Below are 22405 nucleotides of genomic sequence, written 5' to 3'. Positions count from 1 at the left end.
AAAAACACTTGACTGAGTAGGTGTGTCCAAACTTTTGACTGGTGCTGTATGTAAATAAGGTACTTCTGTTTGTTTTTGTTTTTTTAATTTGCCAAAAAATCTAAAAATCTGTTTTCACTTTGTCATTATGGGGTATTGTGTGTAGATTTATGAGGCTTTTTAAAAATGTAATCCATTTTAGAATAAGGGTGTAATATAACAAAATATGGAAAAAGTCAAGGGGTCTGAATACTTTCTGAATGCACTGTATCTCAAGCAAGTGTCATAATTGTTGAAGTCGTGTTGAATGGACCAAACTGCAGGCGGAATGTGGATACTCATCTTTTAATGTAAAGAATAATAAATTAAAGCAAAGTATACACAGGAAAACAATAAACACGAAACTCACTACAGGCGAAAAGGCTTACTACAAACAAAAAGACTAGCAGTGTTAGCACAACCACCCACAAACCCAAGTGACAAACATACTCCTAAATATATGACTCCCAATCAGGAACAACGATCACCAGCTGTCCCTGTTCGGGAGCCACACAGACCCACATAGAAATACAACACCCAGAACACACATACACAGACATACTGTGCCGCGTCCTGACCAAAACTACACAACAACACCCTCTGCTGGTCAGGACGTGACAGCAAGCTAGTTCAACATATCTGTTCCACTAGTAAAATGTTACATGTCAGGCATTTTGTAACAAATAGTTTACAGTTGAATATAGATTATATATGGAGGACAGTCTATATTGTATGTTGACATTAATTTGTAAACATTTTTCATGTGGTGACACATATTTTAGGAATTGTCCAGAAACTCTAATTTCAATTTGTAAGAATATCCAGTCTGTATTTTTTCACTTTTAACTGAACAGAAAGGGTTTATCATATGTATATTGCAGTAAGATGTGAATGGTTGATTCATGTTTTTATGTATTATCAACACATTGATACAAACCAATTGAGATGCTGTGGCAGGACCTGAAATGAGCAGTTCATGCTCGAAAACCCACAAACTCCCACAAACGTCGCTGAGTTAAAGCAGTTCTGCATGGAAGACTGGGCCAAAATTCCTCCACAGTGATGAAAGAGACTGAACAACAACTACAGGAAATGTTTGGTTGCAGTCATTGCAGCAAAATGGGGCACAACCAGTTTTTTTTTAAGAAGTATTACATATTATGTTATTTGTTCAGTCAGGTTCCTTTCATCTAATATTAATTTTTGGTTGAAGATCTGATAACATTCAGTGTAAAATATATAAAAACATACAGAAAATCAGAAAGGGGAAAATACTAGTCTAGTGCACACCAGCCAGGTTGTAGTTGGTCTAGACTAGTACAAACCAGCCAGGTTGTAGTTGGTCTAGTCTAGTACAAACCAGCCAGGTTGTAGTCAGTCTAGTACAAACCAGCCAGGTTGTAGTTGGTCTAGTCTAGTACTAACCAGCCAGGTTGTAGTCGGACTAGTCTAGTACTAACCAGCCAGGTTGTAGTTGGTCTAGTCTAGTACAAACCAGCCAGGTTGTAGTCGGTCTAGTCTAGTACAAACCAGCCAGGTTGTAGTCGGTCAAGTCTAGTACACACCAGCCAGGTTGTAGTTGGTCTAGTCTAGTACACACCAGCCAGGTTGTAGTTGGTCTAGTCTAGTACAATCCAGCCAGGTTGTAGTCGGTCTAGTCTAGTACACACCAGCCAGGATGTAGTTGGTCTAATACAAACCAGCCAGGTTGTAGTTGGTCTAGTCTAGTACAAACCAGCCAGGTTGTAGTTGGTCTAGACTAGTACAAACCAGCCAGGTTGTAGTTGGTCTAGTCTAATACAAACCAGCCAGGTTGTAGTTGGTCTAGTCTAGTACACACCAGACAGGTTGTGTCATCGTTTCATAATCCCTGAATTACACACTCACACACACTGCAGGCTCTGATGACGGTGAACTCCAGACTGAGGCAGCTCTACCCCGACAGTGAGGAGCTGTTTGATATCGTCCTGATGACTAATAACCACGCCCAGGTCGGGGTGCGCACACACACACACACACACACACACACACACACACACACACACACACACACACACACTGCAGGCTCTGATGACGGTGAACTCCAGACTGAAACAGCTCTACCCGACAGTGAGGAGCTGTTTGATATCGTCCTTATGAGTAATAACCACGCCCAGGTCGAGCTGCGCATCATCAACAGCATCAACCATCTGTACAACATGCCTACAACCATACAACACTCATAATGCTCTGCCACACGTACTGCATGTCACCGCCACGCCTACAATGTTATAAGACATATCTCAAATCAAATCAAATGTTATTTGAGAACCCATGCCAAATCTTTTCAGTCTCCTGAGGGGGAATTGGGTTTGTCATGCCCTCTTTAAGACTGTCTTGGTTTGTTTGGACCATGATAGTTTGTTGGTGATGTGGACAGCAAGGAACTTGAAGCTCTTAACCTGCTCCACTACAGCCCCATCGATGAGAATTGGGGCATGCTCGGTCCTCCTTTTCCTGTAGTCCACAATCATCTCCTTTGTCTTGATCACGTTGAGGGAGAGGTTGTTGTCCTGGCACCACACGGTCAGGTCTCTGACCTGCTCCCTATAGGCTGTCTCATCATTGTCGGTGATCAGGCCTACCACTGTTGTGTCGTCGGCACACTTAATGATGGTGTTGGAGTTGTTCATGGCCATGCAGTCATGGGTGAACAGTGATTACAGGAGGGGACTGAGCACGCACCCCTGAGGGGCCCCCGTGTTGAGGATCAGCGTGGCAGATGTGTGGTTACCTATCCTTACTACCAGGTGGGAAAGAGCAGTGTGGAGTGCAACAGAGATTGCATCATCTGTGGATCTGTTGGGGTGGTATGCAAATTGGAGTGGGTCTAGGGTTTCTGGGATAATGGTGTTGATGTGAGCCATGACCAGCCTTTTAAAGCACTTCATGGCTACCTGTTTTGCAATGTATATTCATGTTTCATTGCATGATTGGACATCCAACTCTATGATGTTCTTTTGACCAAATATGTTGTTTTTAATGTTTATATGCTGTTGTTCATGATATGTAGTAGCAATCTTTGGCTACCAGCCTGATGACCATACCATCACATTTCTATGAGTTTCTGATAAAAAAAAAAAAACAATGGTTCCCTCTACCTGACAGATTTAACCATTGAGAGATTTTGTACGACCGGAGGGAAAAGCCCCATTGGCTATTTGAAGGCCTACATAACCAACCTGTACCTCTCCAAGGATGGAGAGAAAGTCACTGAGGCCATTGAGGAGGGTAGATGGTGATGCTACTGGTTTAAGATGGACTGGTTTTGGTTAGCATGGATGCTAAGTCAAAAACTGTAGATGTACATTGTGATAACACTTTATAGAATATCCTACAGCTGTAATGCATGGTTGATGCTGTTGTAATAGGTTGTGACTAGATGGTATACAGCCAAGGACGAGTTTACAATTGAACTACCATGAGAGTTTGGACTTCATTTTGGAGAGGATGAGTTGGATTCAGATTACACTGTTAGTTTTACAGACAACATAATTGTGCAGTTTCAGTTAATAAAACTGTAGCTCAGTTGGTAGAGCATGGTGTTTGCAACACCAGGGTCGTGGGTTCAATTCCCACGGGGGGCCAGCACAGAAAAAAAAAACGTATGAAATGTATGCATTCACTACTGTAAGTCGCTCTGGATAAGAGCGTCTGCTAAATGACTAAAATGTAAATGTAAAATGATGAAATTACTGATGATGAGGGTAATGTTGCTTGTATGCGTGTGCTTGCTGTAACTGTCACCTCCTAATGTCATCCCCCTGTCATACTAGGTAGCTAGTTCCACAGTAGTTGCAGAATGAAGGACTTTGTGTCCCGGTGTTGTTGCCGTTCATGTTCACCCCATTGGGTAGACTGTATCACGGTGATGTCTAGATGCTTACCAATATGAGTTATTTCTTACAAGACTTAAATCCTAGACAAAAATAAACACAAATTGGTCACGTTATACTAGCTACCGGCGACTCAGTGAAAGTACAGCTGTCCAGTGGGAAGCACAACGCCGGTGCACTGGTCATTCACACTGGCTTGCCCTGTCGTCGTTATTACAGAGGGCAATAACATTAGCTAATTGTCATCACCTAGTGACTCACAGCTAGCTAACTAACCTAACTCTCTAGTTAGCTGTTACCTGTAACGGCTGTCTGAGGAAGAAGTGGACCAAAATGCGGCAGAGTTAGGATTCGTCATATTTAATTACACGAACACTATGCAATTTACAAAAACAACAAAACTGATAGCCAACACAGTCCTGTCAGGTGCAACCACAATGACAAGCACAATTACCCACGAAACACAAAGGAAACGTAGGCAACTTATGTGTGACTCCCAATCAACCACAACCCTCTACAGCTGTGCCTGATTGGAAGTCACATTGCCAAAATCAATGAAACAATAAAACACACACACTCCCTTCTGCTACGTCCTGACCCAACTACACCCTCTACTGGTCAGGACGTGACAGTACCCCCCCCCCCCTCAAGTTGCAGACCCCGGGATGCTCCTAAAAAAGGAAAACACAAGAAAATCCCCAATACCCCAACAAAAAAGAACACCTAAACAATAAGGGAGGGAAGGGAGGGTGGCTGCCGTCACCGACGGCACTGTGCTACACCCTCCCTCCCCAACCCACCTATCCTGGAGGTGGCTCAGGTGCAGGACGTGGACCTCGCTCCACCTTCGGCGTTGCCTACTTTGATGGCGCCGATAGCTGCGCCGGGCAGACGGGCCACTCGGGCTGACCCTGGCAGACGGACCACTCGGGCTGGGCCGGGGGGCAGGAGGGCCCCTCGGGCTGGGCCGGAGGACGTTCCGGGCAGTCTGGCCACTCTGGCAGTTCCGGGCAGTCTGGCCACTCTGGCAGTTCCGGGCAGTCTGGCCACTCTGGCAGTTCTGGGCAGTCTGGCCACTCTGGCAGTTCCGGCTCACCAGGCTGGGGAGACATAACGGAGACCTGGCTCTGGGCGCAGGCCCTGGACTCACCAGTCTGGGAAGACCTGCTGGAGGCCTGGTTTGAGGAGGTGGCACAGGAGAGACCAGGGTGGAGAGACCCACTGGAGGACTGGTCCGTGGAGGAGACACGGGCTTGACCAGGATAGGGAGACCCACTGGAGTACTGGTCTGTGGAGGAGGCACGGGCTTGACCAGGATAGGGAGACCCACTGGAGTACTGGTCCGTGGAGGAGGCACGGGCTTGACCAGGATGGGAAGACATGCAGGAGGCTTGGTTCTGGGCGTAGGCACAGGACGTGCAGGGCTGGGAAGACATGCAGGAGGCCTGTTTCTGGGCGCAGGCACAGTCTTTACCAGACAACCAGCACGCACCTCAGGACGAGTATGGAGAGCTGCCTCAGGTGACATCATTCCCACGACACGCTCATTAGGGCGAATGCCGTATTTTATGCACCATACTAGCAGCTCTCTCATCTCTCTCTCTCCTAATTTCCCCATTAACCCCGTCACAGTCTCTGCCTCATATCCCTCGCTCACCTCCAATGTCATCCCGACTGGCTCTGGTTCCGACCTCAGCTCCACGGACCTTCCAGTGTGCCCCCCCAAATTTTTTTATTGGGGCTGCCTCTCACGCTCGTTGCGCTCTCTCTCCTCGTAATAGCGCCTCTCCGCTCTTGCCGCTTCAATCTCCCACTGCGGGAGGCGATAATCCCCAGCCTGAGTCCATGGTCCCTCTCCGTCCAGGATTTGTTCCCAAGTCCATTCCTCCATAACTCTGTACTCCTGCTGCTCCTTCCTCTTCCGCCGCTTGGTCCTGGTTTGGTGGGTAATTCTGTAACGGCTGTCTGAGGAAGAAGTGGACCAAAATGCGGCGGAGTTAGGGTTCGTCATATTTAATTACACGAACACTATGCAATTTACAAAAACAACAAAACTGACAGCCAACACAGTTCTGTCAGGTGCAACCACAATGACAAGCACAATTACCCACGAAACACAAAGGAAACGTAGGCAACTTATGTGTGACTCCCAATCAACCACAACCCTCTACAGCTGTGCCTGATTGGAAGTCACACGGCCAAAATCAATGAAACAATAAAACACACACACTCCCTTCTGCCACGTCCTGACCCAACTACATCCTCTACTGGTCAGGACGTGACATTACCATAGTAACAGAAACTGGCAAATCGTACAGCGAGAGAATGGCAATTTTTGAGTCACTTCCGAAGCTTTATACCATCTAGCCATAACTGTTGTAGTGCGTTGTAAGACTTGTTATGCGCATGTATAAGCCCCTTATGTCTTATAAACAGGCATTGTTGCAGCGACCTTGTTTGCATCTGGAGATGTGGAGAACCAGCTTTCTGACACACAGCTGAAAGTAGCTTTTGCCAGGGACGCAGTCCTCTTCTCTGACGAGTCGGAGATCATCGTGAAACAACACGGCCTGGCCATGTTCTTTGAGCACGAGAAGGAATTTGAGAACAAACCTCTTGCACAGGTGATCATGAGAGGACTCTGAAGCAGAATACATGTCTCCATTTCATGTTAGCTTTTGACATGGTCGTTTGTGTCAGATTTCCATGATTTCCTTATCTCCCTATAGAGGGCTTATAGATGTTCAACTAACTAGCAACAAACGTTTTAACTAACTATCCCACTATCCCTAATACTAGACCTAACCCTTTCCATATTACTACCAAGTTGTTGCATATCTAAAGAACATCCATAATAGGGGACTATCCTAATAACGTGGAACTCATTGATATATTATTTACTTTGATTTTGGACAAAAGTAAAAAAAATAATACTAACCTCTCTAGGCTAGGCGGGACGAATTCGTCCCACCTACGTAACAGCCACTGCTATCCTGTGGCGCGATTTTCAAAACCTTAAAAATCCTATTACTTCAATTTCTCAAACATATGACTATTTTACAGCCATTTAAAGACAAGACTCTCGTTAATCTAACCACACTGTCCGATTTCAAAAAGGCTTTACAACGAAAGCAAAACATTAGATTATGTCAGCAGAGTACCAAGCCAGAAATAATCAGACACCCATTTTTCAAGCCAGCATATAATGTCACCAAAACCCAGAAGACAGCTAAATGCAGCACTCACCTTTGATGATCTTCATCAGATGACAACCCTAGGACATTATGTTATACAATACATGCATGTTTTGTTCAATCAAGTTCATATTTATATCAAAAACCAGCTTTTTACATTAGCATGTGACGTTCAGAACTAGCATACCCCCCGCAAACTTCCGGGGAATTCGCTAACATTTTACTAAATTACTCACGATAAACGTTCACAAAAAGCATAACAATTATTTTAAGAATTATAGATACAGACCTCCTCTATGCACTCGATATGTCCGATTTTAAAATAGCTTTTTGGTGAAAGCACATTTTGCAATATTCTAAGTACATAGCCCAGGCATCACGGGCTCGCTATTTAGACACCCGGCAAGTTAAGCACTCACCATAATCATATTTACTATTATAAAATGTCATTACCTTTTGTTGTCTTCGTCAGAATACACACCCAGGACTGCTACTTCAATAACAAATGTTGGTTTGGTCCAAAATAATCCATCGTTATATCCGAATAGCGGCGTTTTGTTCGTGCGTTCCAGACACTATCCGAAATAGTAAAGAAGTGTCACGCGCATGGCGCAATTCGTGACAATAAAATTCTAAGTATTCCATTACCGTACTTCGAAGCATGTCAACCGCTGTTTAAAATCAATTTTTACGACATTTTTCTCGTAGAAAAGCGATAATATTCCCACAGGGAATCTCCTTTTCGGCAAACAGAGGAAAAAATCCCAAAGGCGGGGGCGGTCGGGGTCACGCGCATAAGCCAGTGTCTCTTGATCGGCCACTTGAGAAAGGCGATAATGTGTTTCAGCCTGGGGCTGGAATGACGACATTCTGTTTTTTCCCGGGCTCTGAGCGCCTATGGACGACGTGGGAAGTGTCACGTTAGAGCAGAGATCCTTAGTAAATGATAGAGATGGAAAAGAAGTTCAACAAATGGTCAGACAGGCCACTTCCTGTAAAGGAATCTCTCAGGTTTTGACCTGCCATTTGAGTTCTGTTATACTCACAGACACCATTCAAACAGTTTTAGAAAATTTAGGGTGTTTTCTATCCATATGTAATAAGTATATGCATATTCTAGTTACTGGGTAGGAGTGGTAACCAGATTAAATCGGGTATGTTTTTTATCCAGCCGTGTCAATGCTGCCCCCTAGCCCTAACAGGCTAAGCCAACCCTATGTCTCAATCATTCACTCAGGGTCCCTTGAAGTGTTTCCTGGAGGCGCCGGGGAAGCTCCAGAGAAGGTTCTATGTCAAGAATGAGCGTATGACCTGCCCCATTCGTACCTACCTGGTAACAGCCCGCAGCGCAGCCAGCTCAGGGGCCTGTGTCCTCAAGACCCTCAGGAGCTGGGGCCTGGAGATCGACAAGGCCCTGTTCCTTGCCAGGGCCCCCAAAGGGCCACTCTTGCAGAAGATCCGGCCCCACATATTCTTTGACAACCAAATGTTCCACATTGAGGGAGCCAAGGAGCTGGTTACCATCACAAGGGGGAACTTATTGAGCAGCCAAAGATGTCAAAGACATGAGGTAGAGAGCCTCCTAGTTGTCACAAAAAATGTCGTACTCGTCACGGAAAATGTCGTACTGGAGAGAAGAGGACCAAGGCGCAGCGAGAATGTGAATACTCATGGTTTTAATTTCAAAAGAGTAAAGTATTCACTGACAAAACAATAAAGATGACAACAGCAACAGTTTTACAGGCTCTACAAACGCAGTGCAAAAACAACTTCCCACAACCCCAAAGAAAAACACACACACCTATATAGGACTTCCAATCAAAGGCAACTCAACACACCTGCCTTCAATTGGAAGTCCCAATCACCAACACAAACATTCACACACACAAAACTGTCACGTCCTGACCCCAAAACTAATCCAATAGCTCCATCTGCTGGTCAGGACGTGACACTAGTAGAGCTAAGTAAAAGGTTGTTTATACTGTAATGTCGTCTTTAGAGGACATCAGGATGTGTCAACTATGTTTTCTATACTGTACCCTTTTACTGTAATGTAAAATGGTTCATATGTTCTATTAACCTCTATGGGCTAGGTGGGACGCTGGCCTTATGCGCGTGACCCCGACCGCCCCCGCCTTTGGGATTTTTTCCTCTGTTTGCCGAAAAGGAGATTCCCTGTCGGAATATTATCGCTTTTCTACGAGAAAAGTGTCGTAAAAATTGATTTTAAACAGCGGTTGACATGCTTCGAAGTACGGTAATGGAATATTTAGAATTTTATTGTCACGAATTGCGCCATGCGCGCGACACTTCTTTACTATTTCGGATAGTGTCTGGAACGCACGAACAAAACGCCACTATTTGGCTATAACGATGGATTATTTTGGACCAAACCAACATTTGTTATTGAAGTAGCAGTCCTGGGAGTGCATTCTGACGAAGACAACAAAGGTAATCAAACTTTTTTAATAGTAAATCTGATTTTGGTGAAGGCTAAACTTGCTGGGTGTCTAAATAGCTAGCCCGTGATGGCTGGGCTATGTACTTAGAATATTGCAAAATGTGCTTTCACCAAAAAGCTATTTTAAAATCGGACATATCGAGTGCATAGAGGAGTTCTGTATCTATAATTCTTAAAATAATTGTTATGCTTTTTGTGAACGTTTATCGTGAGTAATTTAGTAAATTGTTAGTAAATTCCCCGGAAGTTTGCGGGGGGTATGCTAGTTCTGAACAAAACATGCTAATGTAAAAAGCTGGTTTTTGATATAAATATGAACTTGATTGAACAAAACATGCATGTATTGTATAACATAATGTCCTAGGGTTGTCATCTGATGAAGATCATCAAAGGTGAGTGCTGCATTTAGCTGTGGTTTGGGTTTTTGTGACATTATATGCTAGCTTGAAAAATGGGTGTCTGATTATTTCTGGCTGGGTACTCTGCTGACATAATCTAATTGCTTTCGTTGTAAAGCCTTTTTGAAATCGGACAGTGTGGTTAGATTAACGAGAGTCTTGTCTTTAAAATGCTGTAAAGTAGTCATATGTTTGAGAAATTGAAGTAATAGTATTTCTAAGGTATTTGAAAATCGCGCCACGGGATTCAACTGGCTGTTGCGTAGGTCGGACGAATTCGTCCCGCCTAGCCCAGAGAGGTTAAAAAAGTGCTTTCTCGACCGTTTTTCAAAATTCTTTAGATTTTTTTGTCAAATACACATGTATAAGAACTGTATGAACATACTTTTGTCATATTTTATTGTCATTATTTTTTATTTTATTTTACTTGTCCATAAGGCATATGTTTTGTCCATTTGTAATATGATTTCAAAGGAAGTCAAAAGTCGAGTCAAAAGTCAGTGAACCATTGCCAAATGCAATAGGAAATGTCCAAATGCAATACGAAAGTATTGAAAGTGCCAAATCAGGATGTTTTGTCCATTTGCAATATGATTTAATAGGAAGTCAAAAGTTTAAAGTCAGTGAACCATTGCCAAATGCAATAAGAAATGTCCAAATCCAATATGAAAGTACTGAAAGTGCCAAATCAGGATGTTTTGTCCATTTGCAATATGATTTCATAGGAAGTCAAAAGTCAAAGTCAAAATTTAGTGAACCATTGCCAAATGCCATAAGAAATGTCCAAATGCGATATGGAAAGTATTGAATGTGCCAAATCAGGATGTTTTGTCCATTTGCAATATGATATCATAAGAAGTCAAAAGTCGAAGTCAAAAGTCACTTTTTTTGCCAAATGCCATAAGAAATGTCCAAATGCAATATGAAAGTATTGAAAGTGCCAAATCAGGGTGTTATGTCCATTTGCTATGTACGATCATAGGAAGTTGGTTTCCAAACCCAAAAGTCAGTGAACCATGTCCAAATGGCATTTATATTGCCCAAATGATATATAGCCCTGTGTTAAGCCATGAATCAACATAGATGGTCTATTTGTCATGTATGATGAGGGAGAAGTGGGACTCTTGTTTTTTAACAATTTTTTGAAAAATGTCCAAAATGACCAGGGACGCCTCCTATTGGATGGGCACGGGTGGGGGGTGCTTCCTACCCAACCGGTAGACCCCTTGCACCCCCTAAAGGCATTTAAAAACATTTTTAAAATGTGCTCCTGGTAACACATTCCAATCACCAGGTGCACGGCTGTCCATTTGCAATATGTTTCAATGGGCATTTAGCATCACGAATTTGACATGCTCAAAAATACTGCAGAAATGCAAAATTGACTGGCCCAATGAACTCGGTATGGCCGGGCAGTGATTCTGTTTCCTCTCCATCGCTCGTTGGTGTTGATTTCAGAATGTCAATATGTTTAACCTGTCTGGGCTAGGGGGCAGTATTTTCACGGCCGGATTAAAAACGTACACAATTAAAACAGGTTACTACTCTGGCCCAGAAACTAGAATATGCATATTATTAGTAGATTTGGATAGAAAACACTCTGAAGTTTCTAAAACTATTTGAATGGTGTCTGTGAGTATAACAGAACTCATATGGCAGGCCAAAACCTGAGAAGATTCTATATGGGAAGTGCCCTGTCTGACCATTTCTTGGCCTTCTGTAGCCTCTTTATCGAAAATAGAGGATCTCTGCTGTAACTTGACATTTTCTAAGGCTCCCATAGGCTCTCAGAAGGCGCCAGAATGTGGAATGATAACTCTGCAGTCCCGGGGCGAAAAACAGTAGGGGTTTTGGAAAGTGGTCATTCTGAGAACAATGACACTAGCGCCCGCGTGCATGTGATGACTCCATTTTCTATTTTCAGTGTTTGAACGGATACAACGTCTCCCGGTTGGAATATTATTGCTATTTTACGAGAAAAATCGCATAAAAATTGATTTTAAACAGCGTTTGACATGCTTCGAAGTACGGTAATGGAATATTTAGAATTTTTTTGTCACGATATGCACCGGCGCGTCACCCTTCGGATAGTGTCTTGAATGCAAGAACAAAACGCAGCTATTTGGATATAACTATGGATTATTTGGAACCAAAACAACATTGGGTGTTGAAGTAGAAGTCCTGGGAGTGCATTCTGACGAAGAACAGCAAAGGTAATCCAATTTTTCTTATAGTAAATCTGAGTTTGGTGAGTACCAAACTTGGTGGGTGTCAAAATAGCTAGCCATGATGGCCGGGCTATCTACTCAGAATATTGCAAAATGTGCTTTCACCGAAAAGCTATTTTAAAATCGGACACCGCGATTGCATAAAGGAGTTCTGTATCTATAATTCTTAAAATAATTGTTATGTTTTTTTGTGAACGTTTATCGTGAGTAATTTAGTAAATTCACCGGAAGTTTTCGGTGGGTATGCTAGTTCTGAACAAAACATGCTAATGTAAAAAGCTGGTTTTTGATATAAATATGAACTTGATTGAACAAAACATGCATGTATTGTATAACATAATGTCCTAGGAGTGTCATCTGATGAAGATAATCAAAGGATAGTGCTGCATTTAGCTGTGGTTTTGTTTTTTGTGACATTATTTGCTAGCTTGAAAAATGGGTGTGTGATTATTTCTGGCTGGGTACTCTCCTGACATAATCTAATGTTTTGCTTTCGTTGTAAAGCCTTTTTGAAATCGGACAATGTGGTTAGATAAAGGAGAGTCTTGTCTTTAAAATGGTGTAAAATAGTCATATGTTTGAGAAATTGAAATGATGGTTTTTCGTATTTTGCGCCATGCGCTACCATTGGATATTGGTGAGGCGTTCCGCTAGCGGAACCTCTAGATGTAAGAGGTTATTAACCTGTTGTGGTATAGGGGGCAGTATTTTCACTGCCGGATAAAAGACGTACCCGATTTAATCTGGTTACTACTCCTGCCCAGAAACTAGAATATGCATATAATTAGTAGATTTGGATAAAAAAACTCTAAAGTTTCTAAAATTCCATACAGGAATTGCCCTGTCTGACAATTTGTTGTCCTTCTGTTGCATCTCTATCGAAAATACAGCATCTGTGCTGTAACGTGACACTTTCTAAGGCTTCCATTGGCTCTCTAAAGCCACCAGAAAGTGGAATGGGGTGTCTGCTGTCTCTGGGCAAAGTACAGCAACTCTGTTTGTAAGTGGTCAGCCTGGGGACAGTGAGACTGTGATGCGCGTTCACGAGGCAAATGTACAAAATCAGCAGGCGATCAAATACTTTTTTCCCTCACTGTTCATAGAGCCATAAGTACATGGAACTCTTTTCCACATCAAGTAACTGATGCAAGCAGTAGAATTATATTTAAAAAAGAGACCTTATGGAACAGCGGGGATTGTGAAGGGACACAAACACAGGCACAGACACATGCATAAACACACATGATAACAAATGCACTATACACACACATACAAATGGATTTTGTGTTGTAGATATGTGGTAGTAGGGTAGAGGCCTGAGGGTAAACACTTAAGGGGGTGATAAGTTTTAGATTTTTTTTCTTCTAATTTTCAAAATGTTGCTCTTGGGTCTTGACTTGTGTTACATTTGCAATAAGAACATTTACGGTGGAGCGCGCTCGCCATCTATTGGATTTTTGCTGTGTGACACTTGGCATTTGCCATATGGCATTTGCAATCAGTTTTGAAGTAAACAACGTCCATTTGTGTGGTATTGTACATCGTGTATATGTTTCGTACGGTGCCAATAAGATCCCATTCATTTTTGTCCATTTCAGGGGGTGTTCCCTTACATTATCAAGCATTTCACAGATGTTATCCAGATACTGACTGTTAGCACTTGTTGGTCTATGGCAGCTTCCCACAAGAATGGGCTTTAGGTGAGGCAGATGAACCTGTAGCCATATTTCTTCAACAGTATTCAACATGAGATCCTCTCTAAGCTTTCCAGGAATGTGGTTCTAATTGGCAAAACATCCACCGTTGGCATTTCTGTCTTTTCTGTGGATGTTATAACCATGTATTGCTACCGCTGTATCAAAGGTATTATATAAGTGAGTTTCAGAGATTCTCAGAATATGAATGCCATCTGTTACTTGCAAATTATTGATTTCAATAACCTTGTTTCTAAAGCTAAATATGTTAACGTGATATATTTGTATCACTTTTCTGGGATGCTTGCTTGTTTTCATTGCTTTACTGGGAAGCTAAGCAGAAGTAGACATGCTCATGTTATTAATGTTAGTGAGCTGCACACAGTGGACTTCCTACTAGGGCACACCACCTCAGTGCTAACAGTATAACTCTTGTTCATAGGCACATGATTACGGTATACAATAGCTGTAGGATCAGCAGAGGCATTCAGCACAGTTAGAGGGACATAAATTAGGTTACTTACATTGTGATTTCCAACTCCCCTGGGATACCTGATAATGGCGTCGGAGGGGATGGCTGCTGTTTTTTGTGCTCCTAACCAACTGTGCTATTTTTTTTCACATTGTTTGTAACTTTTTTTGTACATAATGTTGTTTCTTCCGTCTCTTATGAACGAAAAGAGCTTCTGGTCATCAGAACAGCAACTGGAACTGGACAAAGAACTTTACTCAACTCGAACTGGACAACGTTTTTTTCTTTAATGAGTCCGACGTGAAGGATATACTGCTTTACTGAGACCAGGCCCAAATCCCTGTCATTCGCCTGAAGAAAATACAGAAATAGAAGTGGAGGAGGTCGGGGTGCTTTGTGAGAATTCATTGGCGAGTGGGTAAACCGCCTCTACCATCCGTTCTATTGGCCAACGTGCAATCACTGGAAAATAAACTGGATGATCTACAATCGAGACTACCCGACCAACGGGACATAAAAAAGTGTAATATCTTATGTTTCACCAAGTCGTGGCTGAACGACAATACAGACAATATAGAGCTGGCTGTATTTTCCGTGCATCGGCAGGACAGAGCAGTTACGTCTGGTAGGACGAGAGGTGGGGGTGTGTCTGTTTGTCAATAACAGCTGGTGCGCAATGTCTAATATTAAATACATTTTGAGGTATTGCTCACCTGAGGTAGAGTACCTCATGATAAGCTGTAGACAACACTATCTACCAAGAGAGTTTTCATCTATATTATTCATAGCAATATATTTACCACTACAAACTGATGCTGGCACTAAGACCACACTCAACGAGCTGTATAACGTCATAAGCAAACAAGAAAATGCTAATCTGGTGTCTCCCGAGAGGTGTAATGGTCTAAAGTACTGCATGCAGTGCTAGAGGCATCACTGCAGACCCGGGTTCGATCCCAGGCTGTATCACAACCGGCCGTAATCGGGAGTCCCATAGGGAGGCGCACAATTGGCCCAATGTTGTCTGGGTTATGGGAGGGTATGGCCAGGGGGCTTTACTTGGCTCATCGCGCTGTAGCGACTTCTTGTGGCGGGCCGGGCGCCTGCAGGCTGACCTCCGTTGTCAGGTGATTAGTGTTTCCTCCAGCACATTGGTGCGTCTTGCTTCCAGGTTAAGTGGCAGGTGTTAAAACCTCTTACATCTAGACGTTCCGCTAGCGGAACACCGCTCCAATATCCAATGATAGGGCGTGGCGCGAAATACAAACTCCTCGAAAATCCGAAAACTTCAATTTTTCAAACATATGACTATTTTACACCATTTTAAAGACAAGACTCTCCTTTATCTAACCACACTGTCCGATTTCAAAAAGGCTTTACAACGAAAGCAAAACATTAGATTATGTCAGGAGAGTACCCAGCCAGAAATAATCACACACCCATTTTTCAAGCTAGCATATAATGTCACAAAAAACAAAACCACAGCTAAATGCAGCACTAACCTTTGATGATCTTCATCAGATGACACCCATACGACATTATGTTATACAATACATGCATGTTTTGTTCAATTAAGTTCATATTTATATCAAAAACCAGCTTTTTACATTAGCATGTGACGTTCAGAACTAGCATTCCCACCGAAGACTTCCGGTGAATTTACTAAATTACTCACGATAAACGTTCACAAAAAACATAACAATTATTTTAAGAATTATAGATACAGAACTCCTTTATGCAATCGCGGTGTCCGATTTTAAAATAGCTTTCCGGTGAAAGCACATTTTGCAATATTCTGAGTAGATAGCCCGGCCATCATGGCTAGCTATTTTGACACCCACCAAGTTTGGTACTCACCAAACTCAGATTTACTATAAGAAAAATTGGATTACCTTTGCTGTTCTTCGTCAGAATGCACTCCCAGGACTTCTACTTCAACAACAAATGTTGGTTTGGTTCCAAATAATCCATAGTTATATCCAAATAGCGGCGTTTTGTTTGTGCGTTCAAGACACTATCCGAAGGGTAACGAAGGGTGACGCGCGGACGTGTATCGTGACAAAAAAATTCAAAATATTCCATTACCGTACTTCGAAGCATGTCAAACGCTGTTTAAAATCAATTTTTATGCGATTTTTCTCATAAAATAGCGATAATATTCCGACCGGGAGTCGTTGTTTTCGTTCAAAGACTGAAAATGCAAAATGGACTCTTCACGTGCACGTGCGCACCCGTCTCATTGTTCTCAGATCGACCACTATCCAAATGCGCTACTGTTTTTCAGCCATGGACTGCAAAGTCATCTTTCAACGTTCTGGCGCCTTCTGAGAGCCTATGGGAGCCTTAGAAAGTGTCACGTTACAGCATGTTCTGTCATAGAGTGAGAACGATTAGTGACAGAGTTTCAGAGTTCCTCTGTGGAGATGGGAGAACCTTCCAGGAGGACAACCATCTCTGCAGCACTCCACCAATCAGGCATTTATTGTAGAGTGGCCAGATGGAAGCCAGTCCTCAGTAAAAGTCACATGACAGCCTGCTTGGAGTTTGCCAGAAGGTACCTAAAGGACTCTCATACTATGAGAAATAAGGTTCTCTGGTATGATGAAATCAAGATTGAACATATTGGCCTGAATGCCAAGCATCACGTCAGGAGGAAACCTGGCAACATCCCTACAGTGGATGCACCTGACCTCAATTTTGAGTCTCATAGCAAAGGGTCTGAATACTTATGTAAATAACGTATCTGTAATTTGTTTGTAATACATTTGCAAAAAATTCTAAAAACATGTTTTCACTTTGTCATAATGGAGTATTGCGTGAAGATTGATGAGAAAATAAATATTTTATCAATTTTAGAATAGGGAAAAAATTGAATAAGTCAAGGAATACTGTCCGAATGCATTGTAGTTAGGCTAGTAAACAATGCCCACTCTGGTATGTTCTATTGCGAACTGTCTGGGACTTGTTGTTCACTACTTAAAGATATTTTAGTTATTAAATCAAAGACAAAATGAACTGCAGTACATTGGTCTGAAATATATTAGCATAAATAGGCTACACAGAACTGTTGCAAACCCACTGTAAAATGAGAGCCTTTTACCATATTAAAACGTGTCCCAGTCCAACATGCCTAGTTCTGCCCACTGGGGCGTGGTTTACAAGGCGCTCTCTGAAATAACGCCTCGATCACACCCACAGTGTTTAGGCATTTTGGTACACCAGAAGTAGATTCATTTCCAATGGAATGCTGCGTTTGCCTATTTTTATATTTTTTTAAATTTAACCTTAATTTAACTAGGCAAGTCAGTTAAGAACAAATTCCTATTTACAATGACGGCCTACACCAGCCAAACCAGGACAACACTGGGCCAATTGTGCGCCGCACTATGGGACTCCCAATTACGGCTGGTTGTGATACAGCCTGCAATCGAACCAGGATCTGTAGTGACGCCTCTTGCACTGAGATCCTGTGCCTTAGCCCACTGCTCCACTCGAGAGCAAACACATAATATAACCGTAAAAAACGGCTGCAGGTTGGAGGGCCATCAAGCCTTGCAGCATTGTGTTGAAGAGTCACTTGCATTGTGTTCTGTGTGGTGCATACGTTGGATTTATCGAACGTATGCGTCAAACTCTATGTGCTGACGGCTTGACAGAAATGGAAGCAGAAGGTGAATGTTGAACTTTTGTTGCACATATATCTAGATGATGCTGCGTACTATTTACCGCTTTCTCACTATCGGTGTGATCAAGGCATCAGCGCTCGTATCGTCGTATTCCACCGGATCGAGTTCTCTCATCACACCCCCACCACACACTAGAATACTGCAGCACCGTTTCCACTGCCATAAACTCTCACATTGGTGCCACAAAAGAGAGAAGATGACGATGTATAGGTTCGCAGAAGAAATTGTGTGCTGTTTTTGGATATTGATTAGCGATTGTCAAGGATGCAAATAAATTCCCAAAAATGTGTGGAGTTCTTAGCTCAGATTATTTGTTTGCAACATGTGATGTATGAAGAGAGCTTCCTAAGCACTATATTCACTTGTGGGGTTCGAATAGCATGAGAAGACAACATATTTTGTGAGAAACACAAAATAGGGTACAAAATTATTTCTAGCTCTTAACCTGTCTGGGCTAGGGGGCAGTATTTTCACGGCCAGATAAAAAACGTACCCAATTTAAACTGGTTACTACTCTTGCCCAGAAATGAGAATATGCATATAATTAGTAGATATGGATAGAAAACACTATACATTTCTAAAACTGTTTGAATGGTGTCTGTGAGTATAACAGAACTCATATGGCAGGCAAAAACCTGAGAAGATTCCATGCAGGAAGTGGCCTGTCTGTCAATTTGTAGTCCTTCTGTTGCATCTCTATCGAAATTACAACATCTGTGCTGTTACGTGACACTTTCTAAGGCTTCCATTGGCTCTCTAAAGCATTCAGAAAGCGGAATGACGTGTCTCCTGTCTCTGGGCAAAGTACAGCAGCAGAGTTTGTAAGTGGCCTGCCTGGGGACAGTGAGACTGTGATGCGCATTCACGAGACTTTTCCATTTTTTTCTTTCACTCTTTGAATTAATACAACGTTGTCCGGTTGGAATATTATCGCTATTTTATGAGAAAAATAGCATAAAAATGTATTTTAAACAGCGTTTGACATGCTTCAAAGTACGGTAATGGAATATTTAGACATTTTTTTGTCACGAAATGCGCTCGCGCGTTACCCTTCGGATAGTGACCTGAACACACGAACAAAACAGCGATTCCACTGGCTGTTGAATAGAGTGGGACGCTAACGTCCCACCTAGCCCAGAGAGGTTAAAAGGGCAGTAGCCTACATTGAGTGTACAGTTTTCAATTACAGCATTATTTAATCTGCAGTTATTCTTCTATTTATTCTGTTACTAATAATATTTACATGTTAATTGTATATTCGGATTAAAATGATTATTTCTCACCTTTTAACGAAATAAAAATTCTCGCTTCAAAAATGTAAGCAGGTACAGTTGAAGTCGGAAGTTTACATACACCTTAGCCAAATTCATTTAAACTCAGTTTTTCACAAATTAATCCTAGTAAAAATTCCCTGGTTTAGGTCAGTTAGGATCACCACTTTTCTTAAAGAATGTGAAATGTCAGTATAATAGTTGAAAGAATGATTTATTTCAGCTTTTAATTCTTTCATCACATTCCCAGTGGGTCAGAAGTTTACATACACACAATTAGTATTTGGTAGCATTGCCTTTAAATTGTTTAACTTGGGTCAAACGTTTCGGGTAGCCTTCCACAAGCTTCCCACAGTAAGCTGGTATAACTGAGTCAGGTTTTCTAGGCTTCCTTGCTCGCACACACTTTTTCAGTTCTTCCCACAAATTTTCTATAGCGATTGAGGTCAGGGCTTTGTGATGGCCACTCCAATACCTTGACTTTTTTTTCCTTAAGCCATTTTGCCACAACTTTGGAAGTATGATTGGGGTCATTGTCCATTTGGAAGACCCATTTCCAACCGAGCTTTAAATTCCTGACTGATGTCTTGAGATGTTGCTTCAATATATCCACATAATTTTCCTTCCTAATGGTGCCAACTATTTTGTGAAGTGCACCAGTCCCTCCTGCAACAAAGCACCCCCACAACATGTTGCTGCCACCCCCGTGCTTCACGGTTGGGATGGTGTTCTTCAGCTAGGAAGCCTCCCTTTTCCTCCAAACATAATGATGGTCATTATGGCCAAACAGTTCTATTTTTCTTTTATCAGACCAGAGGACATTTCTCCAAAAAGTACGATCTTTGTCCTCATGTGCAGTTGCAAACCGTAGTCTGGCTTTTTTTATGCCGGTTTTGGAGCAGTGGCTTCTTCCTTGCTGAGTGGCCTTTCAGGTTATGTCGATACAGGACTTGTTTCACTGTGGATATAGGTACTTTTGTACCCGTTTCCTCCAGCATCTTCACAAGGTCCTTTGTTGTTGTTTTGGGATTAATTAGCACTTTTCGCACCAAAGAACGTTCATCTCTAGGAGAAAGAACGCGTCTCCTTCCTGAGCGGTATGATGGCTGCGTGGTCCCATGGTGTTTATACTTGCGTACTATTGTTAGTACAGATGAACGTGGTACCTTCAGGTGTTTGGCAATTGCTCCCAAGGATGAACCAGACTTTTGGAGGTCTACAGTGTTTTTTCTGAGGTATTGGCAGATTTCTTTTGATTTTCTCATGATGTCAAGCAGAGGCACTGAGTTTGAAGGTAGGCCTTGAAATACATCCACAGGTACACCTCCAATTGACTCAAATTATGTCAATTAGCCTATAAGAAGCTTTTAAAGCCATGACATCCTTTTCTGGAATTTTCCAAGCTGTTTAAAGGCACAGTCAACTTAGTGTATGTAAACTTCTGACCCACTGGAATTGTGATACAGTGAATTATAAGTGAAATAATCTGTCTGTAAACAATTGTTGGAAAAATTACTTGTGTCATGCACAAAGTAGATGTCCTAACCGACTTGCCAAAACTATAGTTTCTTAAGAAGAAATTTGTGGATTGGTTGAAAAATGAGTTTTAATGACTCCAACCTAAGTGTATGTAAACTTACGACTTCAACTGTATATTGCTGTCCGATAATACGTTCTGAGCTCTGTCAGAACGTGTTAGACAGACCACAATATAGGTGACGTCAACTGGCAAACGAGTTGCATTTTTTAACAGTGATAGTCAACGAGACATTTGGCCTATCCCATGAGTGTTTGCGAGTTATATGACATGTCAGATCTGATGTAAGAGAATGCTGAACAACAGAGTTAGACTCGCTCATCCAAACATTTCCATAAACTTGTCATCGCTTGGTCTGTCCATCTACATTTGGAATCAGTGTTACGGAACTACCAGATCTAGAACTTTTCCATCCCAGGCCAAATATGAGTGAAATCAAACCTACCGATCCAGCAGCCACTAACACTGGAGAGGAAAAGGACTGGGCAGCATCAAAAGCCTGTTCTGACAGTTCAAAAACAAAGAAACCTAAACCCGTAAGTGATACATTTTTACATTTGCAGCTGTTGTTTGCCTTTTGCCTATAAAATCATTATCTTTACATGTACAATATTGCTAATTTATTTAATAAACACTTTTGCTTTATAATCTTGTTTTCCAAATAGCCCAAATCCCAAAATGCCATGACAATCGCCGTCTCCTCTCGAACACTTTTCAACATGGTTGAGGAGCGGAAGATCTATGAGGAAGAGGGAGTCGAGAAGTACAATGGCCTACATGAATCAACAAGAGCATGAGAATGAGCCGCTCATGCCAGGTGTTGCGTTTCCCCTTCTGAAGGTATATTAGAGGGATTGAATTAACTAAAGATATGGACTACCTCCATGTCTGTACATGGGAGTATCACAGGGTGGGGTTGTGCTACGACTTCATATAGATTCTGTATTGTAGGTGAAGGGAAACGTCATTCACTCTGTGTTGCCAATGTCTTTAGGCCTAGATACAATTTGTGTAATGCATCTAGAATAGTGTTTTGCTCAGAATTACAATAGCCAACATTGTTTCCCACTGTTAGGCACCATCTACACATCAATGCATGAATGACACTTTGGCAGATTATTCTTGTTTTTCCCTATTTAAGCTGCACTACACTCTTAGAAGTAAAGGTGCCTGGAAAAACTTTTAGGGTTGCCACACCTACAGAACCTTTCCAGTTGAAAAAGGTTTCCTTGAGGAACCCCTCTGAAAAGTTAATTTGAGGAACCCTTGTGTAAAGGTTTGAAAAATAATCATTTTGTGATGGGAGGTGTTTAATTTTGAGCCTTTTTTTATAATATATTGTAGAGGTGGCTTTCTATGAGATTGGAGGTGTGGCTTATTGGAGGGGTGGCTTTCAGTCTAATACACACCAGCCAGGTTGTAGTCGGTCTAGTCTAGTACAAACCAGCCAGGTTGTAGTTGGTCTAGTCTAGTACAAACCAGCCAGGTTGTAGTTGGTCTAGTCTAGTACAAACCAGCCAGGTTGTAGTCGGTCTAGTCTAGTACAAACCAGCCAGGTTGTAGTTGGTCTA

The 22405-nt window shown here is 42.2% G+C and overlaps 1 protein-coding gene across 1 annotated transcript; it reads left to right on the top strand.

Annotated features, from left to right (window-relative positions):
* Nucleotides 1-1922: 1922 nt before the first annotated feature.
* LOC123743521 (cytosolic 5'-nucleotidase 1A-like) lies at nucleotides 1923-21631 on the top strand. The gene is made up of 5 exons (XM_082976179.1): nucleotides 1923-1962; nucleotides 3166-3288; nucleotides 6330-6517; nucleotides 8325-8657; nucleotides 21500-21631. Exons 1-5 carry the CDS (start codon nucleotides 1923-1925, stop codon nucleotides 21629-21631), a joined length of 816 nt encoding a protein of 271 aa, XP_082832305.1.
* Nucleotides 21632-22405: the final 774 nt, after the last annotated feature.

This window comes from Salmo salar, chromosome 06 (assembly GCF_965601325.2).
Source record: "Salmo salar chromosome 06, fSalSal1, whole genome shotgun sequence".
In the NCBI taxonomy this organism is placed as follows: domain Eukaryota; kingdom Metazoa; phylum Chordata; class Actinopteri; order Salmoniformes; family Salmonidae; genus Salmo; species Salmo salar.
Note: the sequence above shows the minus strand (reverse complement) of the source record. Positions and strands in the feature narration are given on the sequence as shown.